Source organism: Mauremys mutica, chromosome 11, assembly GCF_020497125.1.
Source record: "Mauremys mutica isolate MM-2020 ecotype Southern chromosome 11, ASM2049712v1, whole genome shotgun sequence".
In the NCBI taxonomy this organism is placed as follows: domain Eukaryota; kingdom Metazoa; phylum Chordata; order Testudines; family Geoemydidae; genus Mauremys; species Mauremys mutica.
In genome coordinates, this window is record NC_059082.1 from 24,304,782 (window position 1) to 24,328,107 (window position 23,326).

Sequence of the window (23,326 nt, forward strand, 5' to 3'; positions counted from 1 at the left end):
TGCCATGATAATTTAAGTTTCAGACCTTGTTTAAATTCTGGATCTCACTTCCCTCTGTTCAACTCTTAATCCTTGACACCAATGCCTAGTCAACCCCTTTTCCAGCTTCAGACTTCTAGACCTCTCCTTGCAGCAGATCTCCAGAGTGTCTCCAAAGCGTGTCCCTCTCTCCTTCCCTGACACAGGAGAGTAAAGCTTTTGAGCCAAGATCCTCAGGTGCTGCAGAAATTCCATGGATGGAGAGGGGCACTGTAGGGAAAATTCGTCATCTATGTTGAGTGATGTTCTTCTTCCCATGGCCAGATGAAGGAGTATTTTGCCCTTAGTCTTCTCTTCTTTTTTTTTTGCTTTAATGTTGGTTTATATTCAAACTACATGTTTGTTAGTCAGATGCTGTCACTGTTTACAATGAGCGGGTCAGACAGCAGTGAAATCCTCCTTCTACTGGGAGAAATAAAGGTGCAGACTTGGTAATGGGGTTTGACATTTCATTGTTAGATTAACTCAACACATTAGAGAGAAGGAGCTATAGACACTGCAGCCAGCATTTTTCCCCCCATCTCTAGTTACAGCGCAGCACGTCTACAGTTTCCTCTAGAAACCTTGCAGTCAAAATGAGTGAGACAAGGGCAAAGAAGGCTGGCACCATGTGCTCGTTTGCCATTTAGATAAATAGTAAAATGAAGGGCTCTCAAAGCTGTACAAGCTGTTGTTTCATAGGTACAATCAGTTTAAATGTCATTTTAATTAAAAAAACAATTGCATACAGCCAGACCATACATATCTTTTCTTCCCTGTTTCTTCATTTTAAAAGGCTTAGCTCTTACCTACATGCACACGTTATCCTGCTGTAACTATACTAGCTAAGTGACCGTGGTACAGTCCACAGCACGGATGCAGATCCACCAGTATGAAAGTGTTTCTAGAGGTACAGCTTATTCCTTGACAGGATGGGAAATAAGCTAGAGCAGTAGAAGTTGCCTTTACATCTGTATAAAACAACATTGATACAGGGGCTGTACTGCTATAACACTATCAGAAAAATAAAATCACCAGTCCAAAATCTGGTTGAAAGCCAGGGTTTTTTTAGAAAGTTCCAACTTAGTTGTTCTGCCTACAGTTCTAAATATCATTTTTATTGTGTCATGGTGCTGGGAAATCTTGGGTAAAAATGGCAAGGGGCATTTGGCTCACGCTAATTACCCCTAGGGACAGATCCTGTTGACTTCAGCAGGAGCAATATCTGCTTGTCTAAGGTCAGAGCACGGCCCACTTAATATGCACTTTGTAACATCAGAGAAAAAAATTATCACAAAACTAAAAACGAATAATAATCAGGTATGTTTTTTAGGACCCAATAGTTTAAGGGGAAATTCTGCCAATTTGCCATAATTAGTCTGGAATGATGTTTAAGGAACTGAAGGCAGAATTTTGTTCCATTTACATTTTGCCTACATTTAATAATACCTACATCAGAAAGATTTATTTTTTCCAGTTCATTGATGCCTATTGTATCAGTGTTGAATAGTGGTGATTTCCTGAATCGGGGCCTTAATTTTGCCCCCTTCTGTATACCATTAACAGAGTCTAGATTGTGCAATGAAACTTTAATTCTAGCAGTTCCTAACTTTGAGTACGTAACTTAATGTGAGCCAACCTTAACATTTTAATAGGTTTTTAATGTAATAACTATTTAAAGGCTAATCTGTTTTGTGATTTATTTGAAATAACAATCAAGGAAAAAATGTAATTGAGTACAGGCACTTTAAAAGTAAATTACTAGAATCAAGATAGATAAAGTTATTAAACTGTACCATAAATTTATGATGGATTTTCTACTTCAAGGCTTTTCAGCATACCAGATTTGTTTTCCCAACAGACAAGTGCTTAAGCAATAATTAAATGACTGAATGATGTGCATAAACCAGCTGTATTTTTAAACAATGGCCAATTTTATGTGTTTTACAATTTTACCACTAAAAAAGTGGTAGATAGTGTAAGTTCAGTTCTTTGGTTCAATAGGCATATTGATAAGTCTGCAAGTCCAGCAGTGTAAGTGAATGATAAGCCAAGAATCCTGGCTGCAATATCATACTGTAACTAGTGGACAGGATCAAAATGTGCACACAATTTACATGCCACACTCATCCTGAACACTAGCTTTAATATTTTTTTCTGTTTCATACAAGGGGACAGGGAAGTTCTTTTGTTTGACCATGCTACCGTTACTGTCCCAGCCATGACCCTTTTTCTACCTGCTTGGAAGTTGAATGCTTTTGGAGTTGTCATTTCTGCTTTAAAATATGTAGGAAAATATCCAGCCTATGTTTATGTGCTGATAAGGGCAAAGGTGCCTTTTTTTGGCCACTCGGCAATACAAACACTGGGATTTTATTTCAAGCAGAAAACTTACAAGCATTTAAGCTGTTTATTTTAACTCACACATTTAAAACTAGTTGAGCAATATTCTCTTTTGCAAAAAAAAATTGAATTGAATTCTGGTAATTAATTGTTTGAGACATGTAAAGTCACTTTCACTGGTAGTAAGCAACACACTGGAATTTTACAGACACGTAATTATAAGCTGATAATGAAAGTTAGTTTTACTTTTTGTGCCAAGCTCAAATTCAGCACTTAACCTGATGTTTGTTACTTTACATTTCCATACAGTAGCATATAGGAATATAATTCCTCTGGAACACAAGCCTCTTCCTCTTTAGTCAACCATCTATTAGAGTTCAAAGCTGTTAGCAGCTGTAATACTGCCGGCAAACAGGTTGAAGCAGGCTGATTTTAGCATTCTTTAGCAGTGTAAATTCATCTAGAAAAAAACCGAACATTTGAAAAATCTTGACTGTCGTTTAGAAATACAGATTTTATGGCCAGAGTAACCACAGCCTTGCATCTTGTGTAGCCATTTCCATTTGTGCAAATAGGGTGTAAACACTGCCAAATCAGAATCCTATAGTATATTGCAATCCCTTTACCAAAGTGCAAGTCCATGGAAATTAAGACCCCATGTAGTCACAGAGGTCCCAATTTTGTTCCCTTTTCTTTTGCCTTGAGTAGGAAAGGTGGGCAAGTTTACGCTGGTTTAAGTTTAAGATATTTAACACCAAAAGTGTGCAAGTTTAGGTTTAATATATTTAATGCCATTATAAATGCTGGAGGCAAAGCGAGGTTTGGAGTGGAGGCTGACAGCTTGCAACCTCCCATGTAATAACTGACCCCTGGTTTGAGAACCCCTCAGCTAGAAGGTTTTACCCTGCACCTATACTAGAAAAAAGATAGAGAGTTTAGGTTCAAGTTTGACTAGCATGTTATAGCTAAAGTTAATCTAAACTCTAGCACTTTTCCTAGTCAAGATAAAGCCTTTGAAGTCAAAGGCCAAGTTGTTTTTACCTTCAATAGGGGAGCAGGATCAGGTTGAAAACAACTAAAGTAGAACAGCTTCTATTTTTGTAGGTTGCGAATACTGACTGTGTCTGTGCATCAGAGATTTGATCTGTGGGATCAGTCTCAGTAGATGTTTCTCAGAAATGGTTCCTCAAAAAGATTCATACCAATTTCCTCCCAGCAATCACCTTCTCGTGGAACAAAGTTACACTTTACTTGCAGGGGCGGCTCTAGGTATTTTGCCGCCCCAAGCATGGCAGGCAGGCTGCCTTTGGTGGCTTGCCTGCGGGAGGTCCCCAGTCCCACAGATTCAGCGGCAGCCTACGGGAGGTCTGCCAAAGCCGCGGGACCAGCGGACCCTCTGCAGGCATGCTGCCGAAGGCAACCTGCCTGCCGCCCTCACGGCAACCGGCAGAGCGCCCCCCGTGGCTTGCTGCCCCAAGCTCGTGCTTGGCGTGCTGGTGCCTGGAGCCGCCCCTGTTTACTTGTTACTTTTGGTTAGATCAGTTTAAAAGCTAGCTTGTGATTGATCTAGTGTACTAACTCTATAACAATTTTTCACATTTCCTTCTGACTCTTTCCATAATAATCAGTAATTACATTACAGTGGATGCTATTAAAATGTAAACACTGTCAAACTGATAACAGTATTTCCACTCTTCCCCACTCAGAGAACTCTGCCCTGAGTTAACAGCAGCATAAATCCAGAAAAACTCCATTAAAAAAATCAGTGGAGTTTTTCTTGATTTAAATTGGTAAACAGAGCATATTTAGTCCCATGAAAACAGAATACACCAGATACAATGACAGAGATAAATACCACAGTAAAATGTAGTTGAGCTTTTTTGTATTTCAAAAATGTCTAGCATCAATATGGAGCTTTTCCATGCTATACTATTCCATATACAGCAAAATAACATACTCTGATGAGTATGAGCAAGACTGAACCTAAGAATCTTATTAATATTTTTTTAATTTCTTAAACATTTTCTTTTTGTTCTGTGTTAGTACAATAGAGGCCTAGTCCCTGACCGCGGCTCCTAGATACTACCAAAATACAAATAGAATAATAATAAATTAATAATAATTTATTTTCAAACATTATACATATTTTATGTATATGTTTAAAAGTAGTTTTTAAAATATATCATCTACATTTCATATGAATGCAGATTCTTAGCTTTGATCACCAGTGTGAAAAAAAAGTGTCTTGAACACCCATAGCATTGCAAATTGCTCTAATCTCTTATTAGTAATTATATTGCTAAACTAAAAATCCCAGTATAACATCCAGAATGACTCTTTATCAACAAGCATATCTATGGAATCTTTCCTAAGGTTTTACAACTAAAATATATTTGGATATACTGTATCGATTGGTATTAGGACAGAGAAGAAAGTACTGCACATACTTCATTTATTGTAAGATGCATAGGACATAACAAACATGGTTGCTGGATCGCAAAATATTTCTAGTTTGTGAGTTGGGGGCTTTCTTGAGGGTTTGTGCCATTAACTAACTAAAGGATCAATATTCATCCAGTATCATAAAACTCTCAGTGCAGGACCTACTTTGTGCTTAAGTGGCTGCAGAGCAATGTTGTTCCACATGAAATGATTACCAACAGCTTTCAATATGCCAGACAAAGGAGAAGGGAGCATCTAAAAACAAGATGATAAAGTGTCTAGAACTGGAAAATGTTTGCCTAATGAGAAGGAATATACTATAACATCAGTTGCTTACATAAATCCAACTCTGCTTTATAAATAGGAAATGACATCATTAGAGGTGATCAGAAAAGTTTTTCAATTGCCAAACCAGAAGTCAAGGTTTTGTATTTTCCTTGTATGCATTGATGGTACAAAGGCAAAAGCAAAAGCTCCCTATATTCTTTAGGCATTAGAAATTAGGCTTAGATAATACATTCATAGGCAATTTAGAAAAAAACCTATTGATTAGACAGACAGAGAGATGTCATAAAATGTTTCAGGGCGGAAACAATAGTTAAGTTAGGTCTTGGCAGCTAAAACTGTATGTAAAGGAGATTTCAGCTCTATTTGAAAATGCATGATTACAGTTTTGAAGGCTGTACCCTTCCCAATATCACAGTGTCCTTGTCTTGTCTATTTATTTGTGCAGCTACACTTTGTCTACAAAATAGCTAGGAAAGAGCTTTAGTATATGCAAATATGAGAATCTGCATGTGCATGCAAGTAATAAGTTTTTACATGCTTCTAAGAAAAGGAAGGGAGTGAGAGTAGCAGAATAAGGACTATAGACTTCAAAAAAGCAGCCTTTAACAAACTCAGAGAACTAGTTCAGATAAGTTAGATGTATTCAACTCTGCAGGGCCTGATAAAATTAATCTGAGGGTACTTATGGAACTAGCTGAAGCAATATCAGAACTATTAGCAATTATCATTGGGAACCTATGGAGGAGGAGTGAGTCCCAGAGGATTGGAGAAGAGAAGACACAGTACCTATCTTTAAAAATGGTAACAAAAAGGACACATGGTCAGCCTAACTTCAATACCGGGAAAGATACTGGAACAAATTATTAATACAATCCCCCAGGACAGTCTCATAAGCAAGCTAGGGAAAAGTGATCTAATGAAATAACTGTACAGCTATAGTTTTTTATACAACTGGATGAAAGGCCATACTCAAAGAATAGTTATTAATGGTTCGCTGTCAAACTGGGAGAATATGTCTAGTGGAGTCTTGCAGGGGTCATGCCTGGAGATGCACTACTATTCAATATTTTCACTAGAGACTTGGATAATGTAGTGGAGCGTGTGCTTATAAAATTTGCAGATGACATCAAGCTGGGAGGGCTTGCAAGTACTTTGGAGGACAGGATTATATTTCAAAATTACCTTGATGAATTGGTCTGAAATAAAAAAGATGAAATTCAATAAAGCCAAGTGCAAAGTACTACACTTAGGAAAGAAAAGTTAACTGCACAACCGCAAAATGGGGAATAACTGTTTAGTTGGTAGTACTGCTTAAAAGGCTCTGGGGGATTGTAGTGGATCACAAATTGAATATGAGTCAACAATGTGATGCAATTGTGAAAAAGGCCAATATTCTGGAGTGTACTAACAGGTGTGTCAAATGTAAGGTACTGGAGGTAAACGTCCCACTCTGGTTAGGCCTCAGCTGAAGTATTGTGTCCAACTCTGGGCACCACACTTTAGGAAAGTGTGGACAAATTGGAGAGAATCCAGAAGAGACCAACAAAAGTGATAAAAGGTTGAGAAAACCTGACCTATGAGGAAAGAGTAAAAAAACTGGGCATGTTTAGTCTTGAAGATCACAGTAGACAAAAAAAAAAAAAAAAAAGCCCCTGTTGAAATCCTATAAATGTCTTCTGGAGCAACGTAATACCTTTAAGCTTTGGCAGTTCTGCCTTTGTATTTGGCATTGTGCATATTAATGAGCTCTCTGACCTTTCTGTGCTCCTTAAGGGTGCTGCACCAATCTCTATATAGGACATAATTATATCCCTACAGCTCAGTGGCCATTCTCCAACTTGGGTTATGGTCCAGGCAAATTTTGTCCCATTCTAGGCACTTGCTATGATTTGTTTTTAACAATAGGTCACGATCTTCCAAACATGTCCTGCATATCTTGCCAATGCAGTGCAGGTTTGTGAAAAAGTGGCAAGGTTCCCAGGGACAACGGGGAAAACAGGAATAGAGTCTATCATTGCCCTTGTAAAAGCATAGCTATAAGAGTAGGTCTGCCGTTGCAGCACATCTACATGGTTAGAGTGGTGTCTAGACACACCAATAATGTAGATTAGAATCTACACAAATCATTAACCCATCACCTTTTTCTGGGATTCAGCAATAGTAAAAAATGAAAAAGTTAAAAGAAAACAAAAGTTAAGATGATCACAGCTGCTGTTAATTGAGGCTGTAATTACTGTAGAGGAAATGACAAAGATAAGTCTCCACTAGAAGAACAATAAAAATGTTCCATTATTCCCACCCCCCCAGCCCAAAATGTCAGACTCCTATGCAATTCAAAGGGAACCAGTGTCCTCGGTCTCTTTCAGTTTCAAGCTTTATTACTCTTTTTCATTCTTCAAGGTGCTAGAGATGTAGGTTTAAGAATTTCTCCTTGGAATTACCAGCAATAGAATATGATGACCACTAATGAGCTCGAAGCAGTTTCAAAGGGGAGGACTGGCCACCAAAATGTAGGGTAGTCACAGTTTGCATTCCATAATGAGAAGTGATGTCTTAACAACTGGTTACGTGACCGTATTGAAACACTGTGCCCCAGGCATAGAGCTAGTAAAAGAGGCATGCCTTTTTGAGCAGAAGCCCTGAACTGCTGAGGACCAGGACGCATTCTCTTGGTGTAAAAGGAAGCACCACCACTGACTGCCATGAAGTTTGGGGAGTTTTATTAGTAGCTGAAAATTGCTGTATACTGCTATGTTGCTTTTTAGATACAACAGTCTAAGGTTGACCACTACAATATCGGTCTTGAAAAATGTATTCCAGGGTAAAAAAATTTGTTATAAATAAATTGTGCAATACTGTGATCACCCTCAAAAGCTTGCGAGTTTTGCCTTAGACAAATAGATATGATTACATAAGGAATTGCAGCATGAACTGAATTTTCCCATATTTATGCTCAAATAGGGAATATTATTTAGGCCGGAATTTCTCAGACTCAGGTGTGTGAAATGACATGATTGGAAACCCTAGCAATTTGCACGTCCATGCCTCTTCATACATACACAATACCAGTTTACATGCATGGATTGGGTGTTGTGTATATGAAACTGATGACTGAGATTTTTTCTACATGGAGTTTTAGAAATATGAGTCCTAGATGTTTATAGAAATTGGCAAGTTTTAAAGGGTAACCATTGTGTATCTGGAAATTTTTGCTGCAAACTGTAATTATACACCTCCATAAAAATGCAATGTCATTAAAAATAAATAAACATATAAATGAAAATTTTAACATGCATCTGCCTGGCAATATTTGAGACCTATCATTACTCTACGTACTGGACCTGTAGTCCATTGTAGTCCATTAGAGTGGCATAGAATATACTTATACATTACTGCAAAGAGTGTCAAAAGGGGGCATATATCTATTATACTTGCCAATGTCTGAGACTGAGAAGTAGCGCACAACTCTTCTGCAAGTAGATTGCAGTTGAAACACGATCTTAAAAAAATCAAACAATTAAAGCCAAATTACTTGAAAGTCACATGCTCAGAACTAGAGAAGGTGTTTTTGTTTTTAAACTTGTTTGGGTTCCAACTTTCTGTACCATGACATTGCCAGCTTTCAGTGACACCATTTTTTGGATTTTAATAATATTGCCAAATATTCTACTGTTCCCATTTCTCAGATTGCCTGGCAAGGCTTCCAGAGCACAAAGGGAACGGCTCTCTGAAATGTGCCACCTCTGCTATTTCAAATGATCAACCGCCTCTCTGCGCCATTGAGTAATGTCCTCTCTAAATGTCTTTAATAACCCTTCCTTTTAATCTATGACAGCCTCTCCAGTGAAATTATGTATTAAAAGGACTTCTTAAAAATAAATATATTGCACCATGTTATACGTGCTGCTCCTGTTTCACAGCTTCTAGATTATGATGGTAACAACCCACTGTGTCAATTTACTTGTGTCAAAGTGCTCTCTATGGGTGGGAGATATACAGTCTGACCTGTCCTCGTTGCTCTTATTATTGTCTTGCACAGTCTGGAATATTTTCAAAGAGAGCCAGACAGTTCAAACTATGTGTCTATTTATCACATAAAAGAGAATTGTGCACAGTAGTGCTGATCAGTCAGGGATGTGTCCTCTTGCTTGGTCCATCAGTTCTCAGGGTAACTATACTGTATAACTTGCTCCTTATGTTCAGCTGGAATTGCGCCTTGTGGTTCAGTCTCCCCCAGTTGCCTTCGCGCAGAAAGTATTCCCCTAGGGAGCCAAGACAACATGTATATTTATCATGTGCAAAAATAAAAATACAGGAGATTAGTGAAATTCCATTTTCTTCTAATATTGAATTCCATTGTGACATACATATATAAAATATATAATTCTAAAGGGGGAAATAATCAGGGACATTTTAAAAGGAGGTAGATGAAGATAAGTGAGAAGCTGCTATAGACAGCATAATCCTACCATAACTGAAATAATCCATTTTGAAAAGGAAAAAAGTTATTTTCTAATATATGAAATTGTCTGACATTCAGGTGTTATTTATGCTACCTCATTTTCTCTGAGTCCCTTTTATTTCTGCTGGTCTAAACGTTTTTCCATCCAGCCCTAGCAGTTAGCTTCCAAACCTCCCCTGAGGTGACAAACCTAAGCTTTTCAGCATTAAGTAACTCAGGTGGGACAATGAACCATTTTCCATACAAATGCACTAACACACGTGTCTGCACTTACTAAAGTGACTTAAGCGACTTTTACACTTAACAGATGTATAATTCTGTTTTACTTTGCAACAAGCATCTAGACAGAGCTGGTGAGGACTTTTGAAACACCTCAGAATTCCATGGCCACCAAGATGATTATGGGGCTAATCCAAACTGTTGCTGGCTCAACTCAGCTAGCCACTTTCTTGATCCAGTGTTTGGATTGTGACTGGAGGTGGGACAACTAGCCATGTTACACCATTAGCTCCTATGATATAAGATTGGAATATGGCATCTGTTTTGAGCGTCCACTTCCAGAGCCTAATGGAACCCATTCTGGAAGCCTCTGAAGATGAATACTTGTTCCCCCAACTTATCAAGGTTTTTATAGGACTGGCAATGATCTTTTATATCCAGCTATCAATGAAGTGCCCTTAGATATCCTATCCCCTGGATTTGACAAGACGGGTGTCCTTGATTTGTAAAAGACCTGTCACAACTGAAATGAGAGGAAAGATGACTAGAGTGCTGGTGGATGAAGGAGCGTTCAAAATCTGATCCATTCCATCTTAAAGATTATTGAAAAGCTTATACCATAGCTATGCAAGAGACAGAGAAGATTTATTTGCCTCCTTCATAGTACTGAATAAGTGTCAATCACCCAGCCATATTGTTTTGAGTAGTGGACAATCTAGTTAAACCAGGCTGCTTTCCAGTAGTGGCTGGTACGGGTCCCTCCCATTGTATTGAAATTTCTACTTTGCAGAAAAAAAATCAAGGAAATATGGACTTAAGTCTCTGCTTCTATGGATGCAGAGTGATTTCTAGAGGGTACATGTGCTAAGTCTCCTCTGGTGGAGTTTATGCCAGTGACATTCACTGAAGCACTACAGATGCTGGGAATTCTGCATTGCATTTCCCTCCTTCCCATGGCACTTTGGACATGTGTCCTTCCTGACTGGCGAAAGACAGCAGGGAAGAATTGGGTCCATTGTTGATGGAGACTCCCTTATAGAGACTCACCTTGCCAACCTCTATAAAAGACTGTTGTGCAGCCATCATTCCTACAAGTCATTGATAGATGGTCATATATCAGTAACAACCAGAAATCCTAGTTTTTAATCTGCATGTAGACAAGAGGTTGCAACTGTTTCTTTCAGATGCAGGCCTAATTACTATGGTCTATGCCTCTGTCCCCTCAAGATTAGATTATTGCAATGTGTGCTCCAATTCAACTCAAACTCAAAGTGGAGTAGAATGAGATGGCCTGTTTGTTAAGTAGAGTTTCTCATTGTGAACACATGACAGCACTGTTCTGAGATCTCCACTGGCTGCCTTTTGGGTTCAGAGTGGAATGCAACACATAGTTTTGACCTATAATGGATGCAATAGTCTACATATAATCAGCAGACACTCCTAAAGCAGGAGATTCCTTACTAAAAAAAAAGAGGAAGATCTTGGCACGGTATTCTCCATAAGTGGCCCTCATATCTGCTGACAGGTAGAGCATGCACCAACATGCAGATCTCTACCCAGGCTTTTGAGAAGGGACAAGTGCATGAAGCAGTCTGGCATCTGTGACTGGGCATAAGTTTTTCCTTCTCCCTTTCCAGTTTTGTGGAGAATTTTTTGTTGCTTTACAATAGAGTGACTGCATTTTTAACAGCACTGCTTTTTAATGTTCTGATTGCATCTCAATAAATAAAATGTAAAATCAGAGCTCTGGGGTGTGGGTAGATTCCACTGGTAGATAAGGCTTTTCAGTATGAAGTCCATTAGTATGTTTATAGGGCTTTTGATGAGATGAATTGCAGTGTTAAAGAAGGGAAAGTGCTATCATGCTCTGCAGGGCTATTTGCTGTCAGGAGAACTGATCTATTATATGGCTTAGGGTAAAAGCACCTTCCTCTAGACTAATCTGAATTGCTAAAAGTGTCGTACTGTGGAGGCTGTTCCTGAATTGTGACCTCTCAGAGGGTGGCAGTAAGAAAGGAAACACACACACAGATCAGAGACTTTAGTCTGAACTGTGATATTTCTTGGAGAGCTACGATAGTTGACATTTGCAAATGCTAAATGTTCTTAAGATCTCTATCCAACTTGTTCAGCAGTTCAACGAGAAAGAGTGCTGGAGACTGGAAAAATAAATAAATACCTTCATTTCGACATTTTGTATTAAGTCAGCTTATGCTGTCTAAAATGAATTGTAGCATGGAATCTCCTGTTTGTTGTGCTTAAAGCAGCTGTGCTAATTGCAGTGGTTTTCGGTTTAAAAATCTTCATGATTTGATGTTTTAAAATATAGTATGAGATTTCTCTTATGCCTACAGCACACCATATTATAGGTAATGTGCTAGGCATACACAAAACTTGCAGCACCCTTTAAAGGGCTCCACTATATTAACGGCCACAAATGGGGCAAATGAAACTCTGTAGGGAAAAGTACTCTAGTATGATAGGAATATGTTGCTTAGGTTGACAGCGGTAAGAAACTGTAAGCTACATTTTGCCCTCAGGTTAGCTGAAGTAATTATGAAGAACTTCGCTGGAGTTAAATTCAATGGAGCTAGTGCAGGGTTTCACTGCTGTAACTGAGACAAGATTTTGTCCCAATTTGATCTAGGGTCACATGCATTGTCTCTTATATGAGGTAAAAACCTGGATCAGGTCTAGCAGAGACTTGAAATGTTTCATTGCAAATAATATCTGTTGCTAATGGAGCCTCCCCTTCCCCCCATCTTTTTTTTTTTTTTTTTTTTTGGAGACTTGTTCACCAAACATTCCTGATTTCTGCAAATGTGAGAGCCACGGGTGGGTACGGTAATGTCTTTAATTGGACATTGGACCTACTTCTGTTGGTGGAAGAGACAAGCTTTTGAGCTTCACAGAGCTCTTCTGACCTGAAGAACTTCACTAACTAGACAATAGTAATGCTTAGTCACATTCTGCCTTTTGAATAGTTCTTTACTCTGTGCCCTTGTCTTCACTACAGAAAAATAGGTATGTTCTTAACGCAAGTTAGCTAACAAGTTAGCCTGCTTGAGGTGAAATCCTAGTCAAGATGCGGCAGTTTTTAGTTTCCACACAAGTTAGCAGGTCAAGTTAAAGCCTAAGCACACCTGAGTTAAGAACACACCTTTTTTCATAACTAAGACAAGGTCTTTAAGTAGCCCCACCGAAATCAAGAGGAATACACATGTACTACTCAAAACAGGTAAACAGGCAGAATCTGGTCCTGCAAGAGTAGTGGTCGTGACAGCTGTGTTTTAAATGCATTATTTTTCTTGACAGAATATTTTGCATACAATTTTGTGTTCAGTTGAAAATTGTTATTCCAGGAAGCAGAAACTGAGTGTCATTGCTAACAAATAAAGGCTGGACAGTGATGAATGGGTTAGAGAACACTTTGTTTCCCTCAGAAGGAAAAATCGGATTGAAATACATCACTTCTAGCATATAACAGTTTCCTTTCTTATTGCTAAAGGTTGGTTTTATAGGATAGTCAGAGAAACTCAGTAGTGGTAGAAGCTGTTGAAACTGGCTAGTCACTTTTTTGAGTTTAGATATTCACTTGTTCTTGAACTATTTTATTACTACTTTAACCCGTTTATTAATACTAATTGATGAAAGATGAAGTAACTTGCATTATTTACTTTTCATTTATTGTGAACTGGATGAGTCAGTAGTTTAATTAGGGACTTAAGATAGTAAAAATTTCTCTGTGGAATTATCAAACTGCACTGCGAAGTCTAATGGCTGCCACTGAAGCTAAACTTCTTGTTACTAAAACCCGCTGTGTAACAAATTGCCTATTTACACATGTCATAAATGGTCTACACCATCTGGTTGATATTGGACTATATCTAGAAGCAACATTTGTCTGAGCACCCTGAGATTCAGAAGTGGCAGCTATGTCTCTACTGCTTAAGACATTGAAACAATTTGTGGGGTTTTTTTTAATTAAAATCTGTGGTTTCTGATTATGATTTTTAACAAGTGAACTCTTGACAGCATTGTGGCCCATAGAGTGTTCTGTTCTCAAAGTTTCCGATCAAGTAAATTGAGTGGTGAGTTCCCACATCTTAATAGGTCAGAAAAGAAGCTTGTTCTTTGATGCAGTAACCCATGGGATAAGGGTATTTAATTGTCCTTGCAATGCTGAGCCAGTGAAGAGAATGTAACGATGAATTATTCCAACCTGACCAATAAGCATCACTGTAGAATCACATTTCAAGGAAGCCACTGAGATGATGAAGTCTAGAAAAGCACTTTAGGGTATGGGAAAGGAAAAACAGGGCAAACACATTGGTTGGGATTTAATTTAGGGCAAGATTGTGACTTGCCCAATGCTCCCGAGCAGGAGTATCCCTTAAACCCCTTAAACCTTGCATGGGTTACTTGTATTTGCGGCTTGCAGGCAATGGGAGAGCAGCTTTTCTGGGGTCCCGTTGCTTCCGTGCTCACGCAAGTGGAAGGGGAATGGTTGGACAGAGCTGGGGTGGTCAAGTAAGGAGTGGATGGAGTCTTGACTCTGCACCCTTAACCTCACCAAATCTGTGTGTACTAAATGGTTGCCTGGGGTTAACTAAGGATCACATTGTGACTACCTAAATCACAATTCATTCCCTTGTGTAATCCTGGGACAGCGCAACTGTACAGTGCACCTTCCTATGCAGATTGTATTGTTACAGTCCAGCACACAAACAAAGACATTTGTCTTTATTTGACTTCATATTAAGATGCACTTTTCTAGCACTCCTTAAATAATACAGGAGCAGTTTTGCAAATATATACATGCAAGAAAACCTGGATGTGTGTATACATACAGAACTCAGCAAAACAACCAAGTTTCATGTTGGCACCAACTTTTTCAATCGCAGGCTGAATTTAAGGTTCCTAATGACAGGTTCTCCCAGTCCTACTGAGAATACACACAGGAAGCAGATGTTTGTGGTCACAAGATGCAACTGTTGTAAAATCACTTATAAAGCTATCACCTCACCTTATCCAGACATTGAATATATTCCAGATGGTTAAGAAAAGAAAATATGAAAACATACTATTCATCTTACATTAATATAAAGTTATTTGTTCACCTGCATCTTGTTGTAACATACTGGTACTGTCTATTTTCCCCTGAGCTGTTGAGGAGTCAGCAGTATTAAACTACTGTTTACTTCTGCAGGTCATTCTACCAGTAATGCAGTAGGTGAGATCTCTGTACAGGTGGATGTCTTTACACATCCTGGAACTGGAGAACATAGAGTCACTGTAAAAGGTAAGTTTCAAATAGGGACTTTCAAGTAGTAGGGAGGTTATTTTACCTCCATATTTGGCACTGATGCAACCGCTACTGGAATACTGTTTCCTAGTCTTGTGTCCACAGTTCAAGAAGGATGTCAATAAATTGGAGAGGGTTCAGAGAAGAGCCATGAGAATGATTAAAAGACTGGAAAACGTACCTTATGGTGATCAGATTCAAGGAGCTCGATTTATTTAGCTTAACAAAGAGAAGGTTAAGAATTGAGTTGATCACAGTTTATAAGTACCTACATAGGGAACAAATATTTGATAATGGGAACAAATATTGGATGATGGGCTCTTACAAAAGTCTAACGAGATCCAATGGCTGGAAGTTGAAGATAAAAATGGACAGCATACTTCCATCCTGAATTTGTCTAACAGTGAGGGTAATTAACCACTGGGACAATTTACCAAGGGTTGTGGCGGATTCTCCATCAATGACAATTTTAAAATCAAGATTGGATGTTTTTCTTAAGGGCATACTCTAGTTCAAACAGGAATCATTTCGAGAAAGTTCTATGACCTGTGTTATGCTGGAGGTCAGACTAGCTCATAATAATATTAATAATTGGAGATATACCAATCTCCTAGAACTGGAAGGGACCTTGAAAGGTCATTGAGTCCAGCCCCCTGCCTTCACTAGCAGAACCAATTTTTGCCCCAGATCCCTAAGTGACCCCCTCAAGGATTGAATTCACAGCCCTGGGTTTAGCAGGCCAATGCTCAAACCACTGAGCTATCCCTCCCCTCCATCACAGTGAGCTCTTCCAGTCTTAGACTCTAGAAAAGAAACCTGAAGTAAAAAGTTCTAATCACAAAACAGCAAATCGTAGGTATTAATGTACTTCTTTCCCGACAAAAATAATAGCAAGTTCTCAAGGCCATACTCTGCCCCTATTGATGACATTGGGAGTTGTGTCTGCAGAGGTCAGTATGCAGCATGGCTTCAGTGTGTACTTGCTAGCGTGCTACACAGTTGAAATTCATTAAACAGTTCCACCCAACCAACACATAAGTTGGTATGTTCCAGATAACACCTCTTATACTTCAGGCATGTAATTTAGTTTTTAAAATGCTGCGGCAGAGTTAGATGTTGAATAATTGCACCAAGACTTAAACTATCCAACTTGTAATAAATACTGTCCAACATTGTATTGGTGAAGCTAAAGTCCACAGAAAACCAGTTATGTTTAGATTCATATCTGCTTATTTTTTTTAAGCTACAGTGAATCTGGCAGACCAAACCAGGTGAGAATGTAAATTATTTGTGAAATTGCAGATTGACGGAATTGTAACTGATATTATTCATACTCCTAATTCAGTGGGGAGCAAACAAAGCTATTGCTGGTTTGTAGAGTGTAGGTTATCTACCAGGAAGATCTCAGGTCGTCCTTCTGTGACCTCTCATTGGCTACACTAAGCCTTACGACGTATTTAAGCAAGAATATTTACTAATATTTTGCATTGGGATTCTAAATGCTTATCTAATTCCTCTTATTCTCTTTAGTTGTAGCAATTAATAACCTAAACTGGCAAACAACAGCTATGTTCCGGCCGTTTGTGGAAGTCTGCATATTGGGTCCTAACCTGAGTGACAAGAAGAGAAAACATGGAACCAAGACAAAGAGCAACACCTGGTCACCAAAATACAATGAAACATTCCAGTTGTAAGTCTTTTTTCCTTTTAGCTGTCCATTTTCTATAAATTGTTACAATTAATTTTGCAGCTAAAGCTGTGAGAACTGAAAATGCTACAGTCTAAGACTGTATATTTCACAGACCATAAGTATAGACACGATTTCAAAACTAAGGTTCTTTCAGTATATAGCTTGTTCGAACGTATAGCCTTGTCTTATGCAGGGATGAATTTTAATCTTTGTGTTTTGGGCCTGTAACACTCCTTTTTGAAATTCCAGTTTCTGAAACATGGAAGACACGTGTACTTGGAATTAAGAACATTCTGGGAATTGTGGGGATTATTAGTTAGAAATGCACATGCATTTGCACACACAGATGAGAAGTTAGATACTTAATCGGCAGGGCCGCCCGGGGGGGGGGGGAAGTGGGGCAATTTGCCTCAGGCCCTGCAGGGGCCCCCACAAGAATGTCGGAGGCTCCCCCCCCCAGCCTCTGCCTTCCCCCATCCCCTGGCGCCTCAGCGCGCCGCATCCAGGAGCAGCCCTGGTCAGAGCTAAAGCGATGGGGCTCAGGCGGGGCCTGAGCTCCTCCTGCTCAGAGCCGTGTGGTAAGGGGACGGGGCCTGAGCTCCTCCCGCTCAGAGCCGTGTGGTAAGGGGACGGGGCCTGAGCTCCTCCCGCTCAGAGCTGTGTGGTAAGGGGGCGGGGCTCTAGGCCGAGTGGCGGGAGCTCAGGTCACATGGAGCCACGCCACTGCAGCATTGTCCAGGACCGCTCCTGGACGTGGTGTGCTGAGGCTCTGGGAGAGGGGGGAGGCGGCGGTAAGCGGTATGGTAAGGGGACCAGGGGGGTTGGATAAGGGGCAGGGAGTCCCGGGGACAGGGAGGGGGCAGAGGTTCAGGGGAGGTGGTCAGGGGACGGGGAATGGGAGGTTGGATCGTGGGTATTCCGGGGGTCTGTCAGGACTCGGCAGAGGTGGTGGATAGGGGTTGGGGCAGTCAGGGGACAGGGAGCAGGGGGGATTTGTGGGGGGTGGGGTTCCAGGGGGGTGGTTGGGGGGGTCTTGGAACAAGGTGCAGGATGGGTCAGGGATTCTGAGGGGGACAGGAAGTGGGTGGGGGTCAGATAGGGGGCTGTTTGGGGAGGCACAGCCTTCCCTACCCTAAAGCTCATTCAGCAGTTTGAAGCTTGCAGACAGCTATTTAACACAAAGAGCCAAGCTGTTATCTTTTGCCTTAGGGCTACCATCCCTTTCACTTCTCAAATGCCAAATTATAGTCTACATTTAATTTCAGTGCCAGAGGGAGATTCATGTCAGGGGAGGGTAGCTTCATTTAAAATTAGCCACTTTAGATTAACAGTGATAGAGCCAAGAGAGTCATGGGGGAGGAATCACATGAGAAGAGCAATATCTTACACCACCTACCTCCTTCCCAACCCTACCAAGGGAGACCCCCTCCTCTGCATTCCCCGAGGCTCCAGAGGGGTTAATTCAGTGGCTCTCAAACTTTTGTACTGGTGACCCCTTTCACATAGCAAACCTCTGATTGTGACCCCCCTCCTTATAAATTAAAAACACTTTTTTATATATTTAACACTGTTATAAATGCTGGAGGCAAAGCGGAGTTTGAGGTGGAGGCTGATAGCTCGCGACCCCCAGTAATAACCTTGTGACCCCCTGAGGGGTCCTGACCCCCAGTTTGAGAACCCCTGGGTTAATTTAATTTTAGCACCATGTGTCCATTCACATGCTTGTGCTATTTTGAGCATTTCAGTTTCACAACATAGGCCCATCTCAGATTCTGGAACAAGCTTAAATGCTCAGTTCATGGAATATGTACATAAGCTATACTAAAGACAAACCCACAGTAACTGTCTCCAGTTTGTGAGGGACCCCATGGAGCCAGTCTCTAGGAAACAGATAAATTCATGGAGGTTAAGTCCATTCATAGCTATTAGCCAGGATAGGTAAGGAATGGTGTCCCTAGCCTCTGTTTGTCAGAGGGTGGAGATGGATGGCAGGAGAGAGATGACTTGATCATTACCTGTTGGGTTCACTCCCTCTGGGGCACTTGGCACTGGCCACTGTCAGTAGACAGGATACTGGGCTGGATGGACCTTTGGTCTGACCCTGTATGGCCGTTCTTATGTTCTAACCTAAATGAACCTAAAGTTATGGACACAGATATGAGTCAAGGAAGCCAGCAGAGTATCAGAAACCTGGAAAAATCTCTGACTGGATGGGCTCAGGCGTTTAGTCACAAGCTGAGGTGTTTCAAAAGTTCTGGATTTTTTTTATGGTTTCTTTAAACAATCAAACACAGCAAGCAGCAAATATTTGCCCACACACTTCTGAAACCCCAATCCATGTTCAGGTTTTGGCAGACTAATTTCAGCTTTTCAATTAAAAAAACACAACAAATTTTGAAGGAAAGCAGACATAGTCTGTGATTTTTTCTGCTTTTAAAAAAACCTCTAGTTTTCGATCCAAAAAAAGTTTTGACGGAAAATATTTGTCCAACCCTTTTAATGAGTTTTAGTGCCTTTTAGCACTAGCTGATGCTGAGAAGCAGTGATGCTTTGTAAAGGTGACTTGAAAAGAAGTTTTCTCAAAACTGGGTTTGTGCTGAGACGCGGAAGGCTTTTAAATATTTATTTTTCCCAGGGCTACCTGGGGTGGTGGGGAGGCAAGTGGGGTAATTTGCCCCGGCCCCACGAGAATACAGTATTCTATAGTATTGCAACTTTTTTTTAATGGAAGGTGCCCCTGAAATTGCTTTGCTCCAGGCCCCCTGAATCCTCTGGGCAGCCCTGCTAATCGGTCATTTGCATGTGCAGTTACCTCGATTGCTAATGCCAGTTGTACATGCATTTCTATAAATCTGGGCCTTAAATGTTTGTAAAAGTCTGAAGATGTACAATGATAACCAGTTGCTATTAATAACCACTTTTACTTAATCCCCAGCAGCCAAAGAATCTTTATATTTGATTTAGGAATCTAAATTTAGCAATTCCCCACACCAAATTCCTTTTACCTGCTCTCTACATCATCCTCCTTTTTCTAGATTAAGACCTCTCTTAGAGCCTGCCCATTTCCCAAGCACTAAAAGACCACACTCTGCCTCCACACACTGGGAGTTTCACTTTCTTGGCTTCTCCTGATCATCAGCCTTACATCTGACCATGAAGCTGCTTGAGGCTCTATGTCAGTGATTCCCTCTGCCCCAACTCAGTGGCATAGTCCTCAGTGGGCTGTACACTACTGGAGTGCTCCCACTGGTGTGACTTCATGCAGATGTGTAAGGTCACACTCTGAGGACACCATTTTGCTATACAAAATGGCATGCTCTATGCGATGTGACCTCCAACACGTGGTGTAAAAGTGCTGGAATGCTGTTCTGGTGCAGTCTGGCACTATACCTGTGCCCTGACTGCCTGAGCAGTGTTGGTTCCTGGCCTCAAAGACCATTTTATAAATAGCAGCTAGGAGGGCAGGCTGAGGAAAGCCAGACAGAATTCACTGTTAGCAAGAACCCCTACTAGACCCCAACTCCAAGGGCAGCAACCTTCCCTGCTCCTACCGCTATAACCCACTTAAGCAGCCCTTAATAGCCTAGCAATCTGATGGTGGTTAACATCTTAGAACTGGCAAGTGTCCTCACGGGTTAAGCCACATTTTAGAAAGAGGGATGTGTAATGTGTCCCTTTGTGACAAATTATTCTTCTCATTTATTTGATGTGTTTGCACAGAGACAAATGTGAACAAAAGCAGCGGTCTGTTTACAAGAGAAATGAATTCAGAATAAATGTTCCCTTTTCCTACAACTCCAGGGTTATGGGGACACATGAAGTACAGGCATCCCTTTAGAAGACTGAAACATGTTTAATGGCAATTGCCAACAATTATCTTCCTAAAATTTGATTTTTAAAAGCACAGTAGTTGAAACAAAGATAGACACTGAGAATCACGTAATGCAGGAGGACGATCTTAAGGATCTAAAGCTGGGTAAGATGGGAACAACTAAATACAATTAGCACCAGACTGGATGAGCATCAAATAGTCAATATATTTAGTGTTTTTCATTCTTTATAAATAGCTTAATCTCCAAATTGGTAGACACCCATCCATCCTCAAGTACCTATCTTCACTGGATCTGTCTTTACTTTGTAAGATTAGTTACATAATGAGTAAGAGGAAATCATCACTGCTAGAGGGAGCACTGGCAGTAACATTAGAAAATGTGAGTTTAGGCTACTTTTTAATCGCATGCTTCACAAGCCTTTTGCTTTAATAACAGCAGTGTAACAAATGGATCTGTCAGGTTCAGGATACTGAGCAGTACAGGGGCCTACGTTTTCCACATCTCTGTCTCCTACATCCAGTAGCAATCAGCAGGTTAACTTTAAGCATGAAAGAAATTGAAAGGATCTACAATAATTTTTTGGTAGTAAAAATCTATTCATGCAAAACCTTCGAACTATTCACCAATCTAACATAGGCCTGATCCAATGCCCTCTGAAGTCCAACTGAGCCTTTTCATTGACTTCAACATGGAATAGCTCAACCTGTAGTTAATATCTCTGCTGCTACCATTCATAATAAAATAATGGCAAAGCAGAAATCAATGTTAAGAAGAATCCCCAATCTGTTTCATGCCACAAATTTATTTACCAAATAACTTATTCCAGAGGTGGGTAGCTGGATTTTATTTATTTTTTTATGGAGCTGAAAGACATTTTCAAGCTATGCCTTCTTTCTAAATCTTTTTTAATGCTAGACTGTTAGAATAATACAGGTTTCTTGAGTGATTAAAGGCTATGTTCTATTTGGATTACAGCATAGCAGCATATCATTAGAGTCAAGAGGTTTCTAGACTCCCTGGCATGCTGTTTCATTTTTAAATCAAAGGAAAATCATGTAAATCTTCCTCTAAGTGATAACCAGCCCTGTATACTTGTTTTATGTGCCTCAGAATGAGTGAAATCTTGCAGCTATAACTCAAAATATGCAATGAGTTTCATGAAACAAAGCACCACATATATACAGTCCTGGAGCCTTGCAGCTCTGTCTATCCTACAAGGGGATTACTGTGTGCTGCACGGTGAATACTAATGAGATGCTTTCCTGCAGTAAAAGCATCCAAGACAGTATTATAGGAATGGTAGCAATGCATATTATTGTTCTTGCCAGTGCAATGTCGTAACTGGCAGGTTTCTCCAGTTGGTTTGGCCCAACCATAACGTAAGTATATTTATATTTAACTGCAACTAGCCACCAGCACTTGGAGTGACATTAACCCCATTGCAGGTGCTGCACACTCTTTAATGCAGTTCTTAAGTGGTGCACAGGGCTTTGTTTGGCCCCCTACATTAGCATGAATTTCACCCTTAACACGCTGAAGGGCCTTTTGTGGAACTTAATGAGTGCTTGTAAAACGCCTTGAGTTCCTTAGATGAAAGGTGCTAGAGATGCATTGTTATTATAAATTTAGTGAGAATTACAAGCCTACCAATTTCTCTTTCATTATCTGGGAAAAGTACCTGCTGCAGTCACAGTAGCTAAATCATAATGGAAGCCTGACAACCAAATCGAGGCTGCAGAAAGAAAAGCTGCTTAAAAATAAATTAGCATCATGATGACAGCAGTAGATCACATTTTAGCCATTTCTTTCCCAAGCTAAATGCCCCTCCTTCCCCCCGCCTCCCATTTTGTTTTGTTTTGTTTTGTTTTTTACACAGTGGAAACAAAATATACAGCCACTTAACTGGAAATTATGATCAAACAGTACATAATCTTAGGGCTGCTGTGAACCTTTCAAATTGAGACCTGAAACCAGGCTTAACTGACACTGAGTTTCAGTGCAAAGTTGAAACTCATAGAAGACTTTGATCAGACCCAGGCTGGTCTAGGAATCCCCTCAACTTTCAGCAAGCAGGGGGCTCCCTCACTCCTCCAGCAGCAGACCCTAGGATCTTTATGTTGACATCTGAGGCCTAGTGACATGCTCTCCTACTGTCTATAGCGGTACAATCTATACCGGCCTCTCCCCTTCTTTCAAAGATGGGAGCTAGTCCATCCCACCCCTCCTGTTTCTTTGAGGGACCAGTCAATAGGCCCACTGCCCCAGCATGTGTCTATGGGACACATTTTCAGGAGAGCAGGATGCCTGTCCACACACAAATTCAGCAGCAATCGGTAAGGAAACATTTTTTTTGACAGATGTCCCCAAGCGCACACTGTGCTAATAGGGAAAATGCCTGTTCTGGGTTTGGGGAAGTGGGACCAATGATTACAAAACCAGCTCGTTTTGCGAGGGTTTAGTGAGAGTTTTCTGGTTCGTCCCAAGCAAACATTGGCCAACTGATCCCCCAGCTGGGTTTGTCACACTTGTGGAAACCTAAAACAACCACCAGGGCTGGATTAAGGCAATTCAGAGCCCTCCCCCATAGCCCCACTCACCAATATGGGCCCACACCTATTCGGAGTGCCAGTGCTGAGGTGCCTCTCTCTTCCTAGAGAGGCAAGGATGGCTAGTTGGGGTCACTTCTCTCCCATCCCCATTCAAAGAGCAGCAGTGGGGGATTCACT

The 23,326-nt window shown here is 40.5% G+C and overlaps 1 protein-coding gene across 2 annotated transcripts in view; it reads left to right on the forward strand.

Moving 5' to 3' along the window:
* UNC13C (unc-13 homolog C) overlaps positions 1 to 23,326 on the forward strand; it is a 408,349-nt gene that overhangs the window by 379,762 nt on the left and 5,261 nt on the right. For both annotated transcript variants that reach the window (XM_044979553.1, XM_044979552.1), the window contains 2 exons: positions 14,982 to 15,074; positions 16,608 to 16,767. In XM_044979553.1, coding sequence (XP_044835488.1) covers positions 14,982 to 15,074; positions 16,608 to 16,767 — 253 coding nt within the window. The remainder of the gene's footprint in view (positions 1 to 14,981; positions 15,075 to 16,607; positions 16,768 to 23,326) is intronic.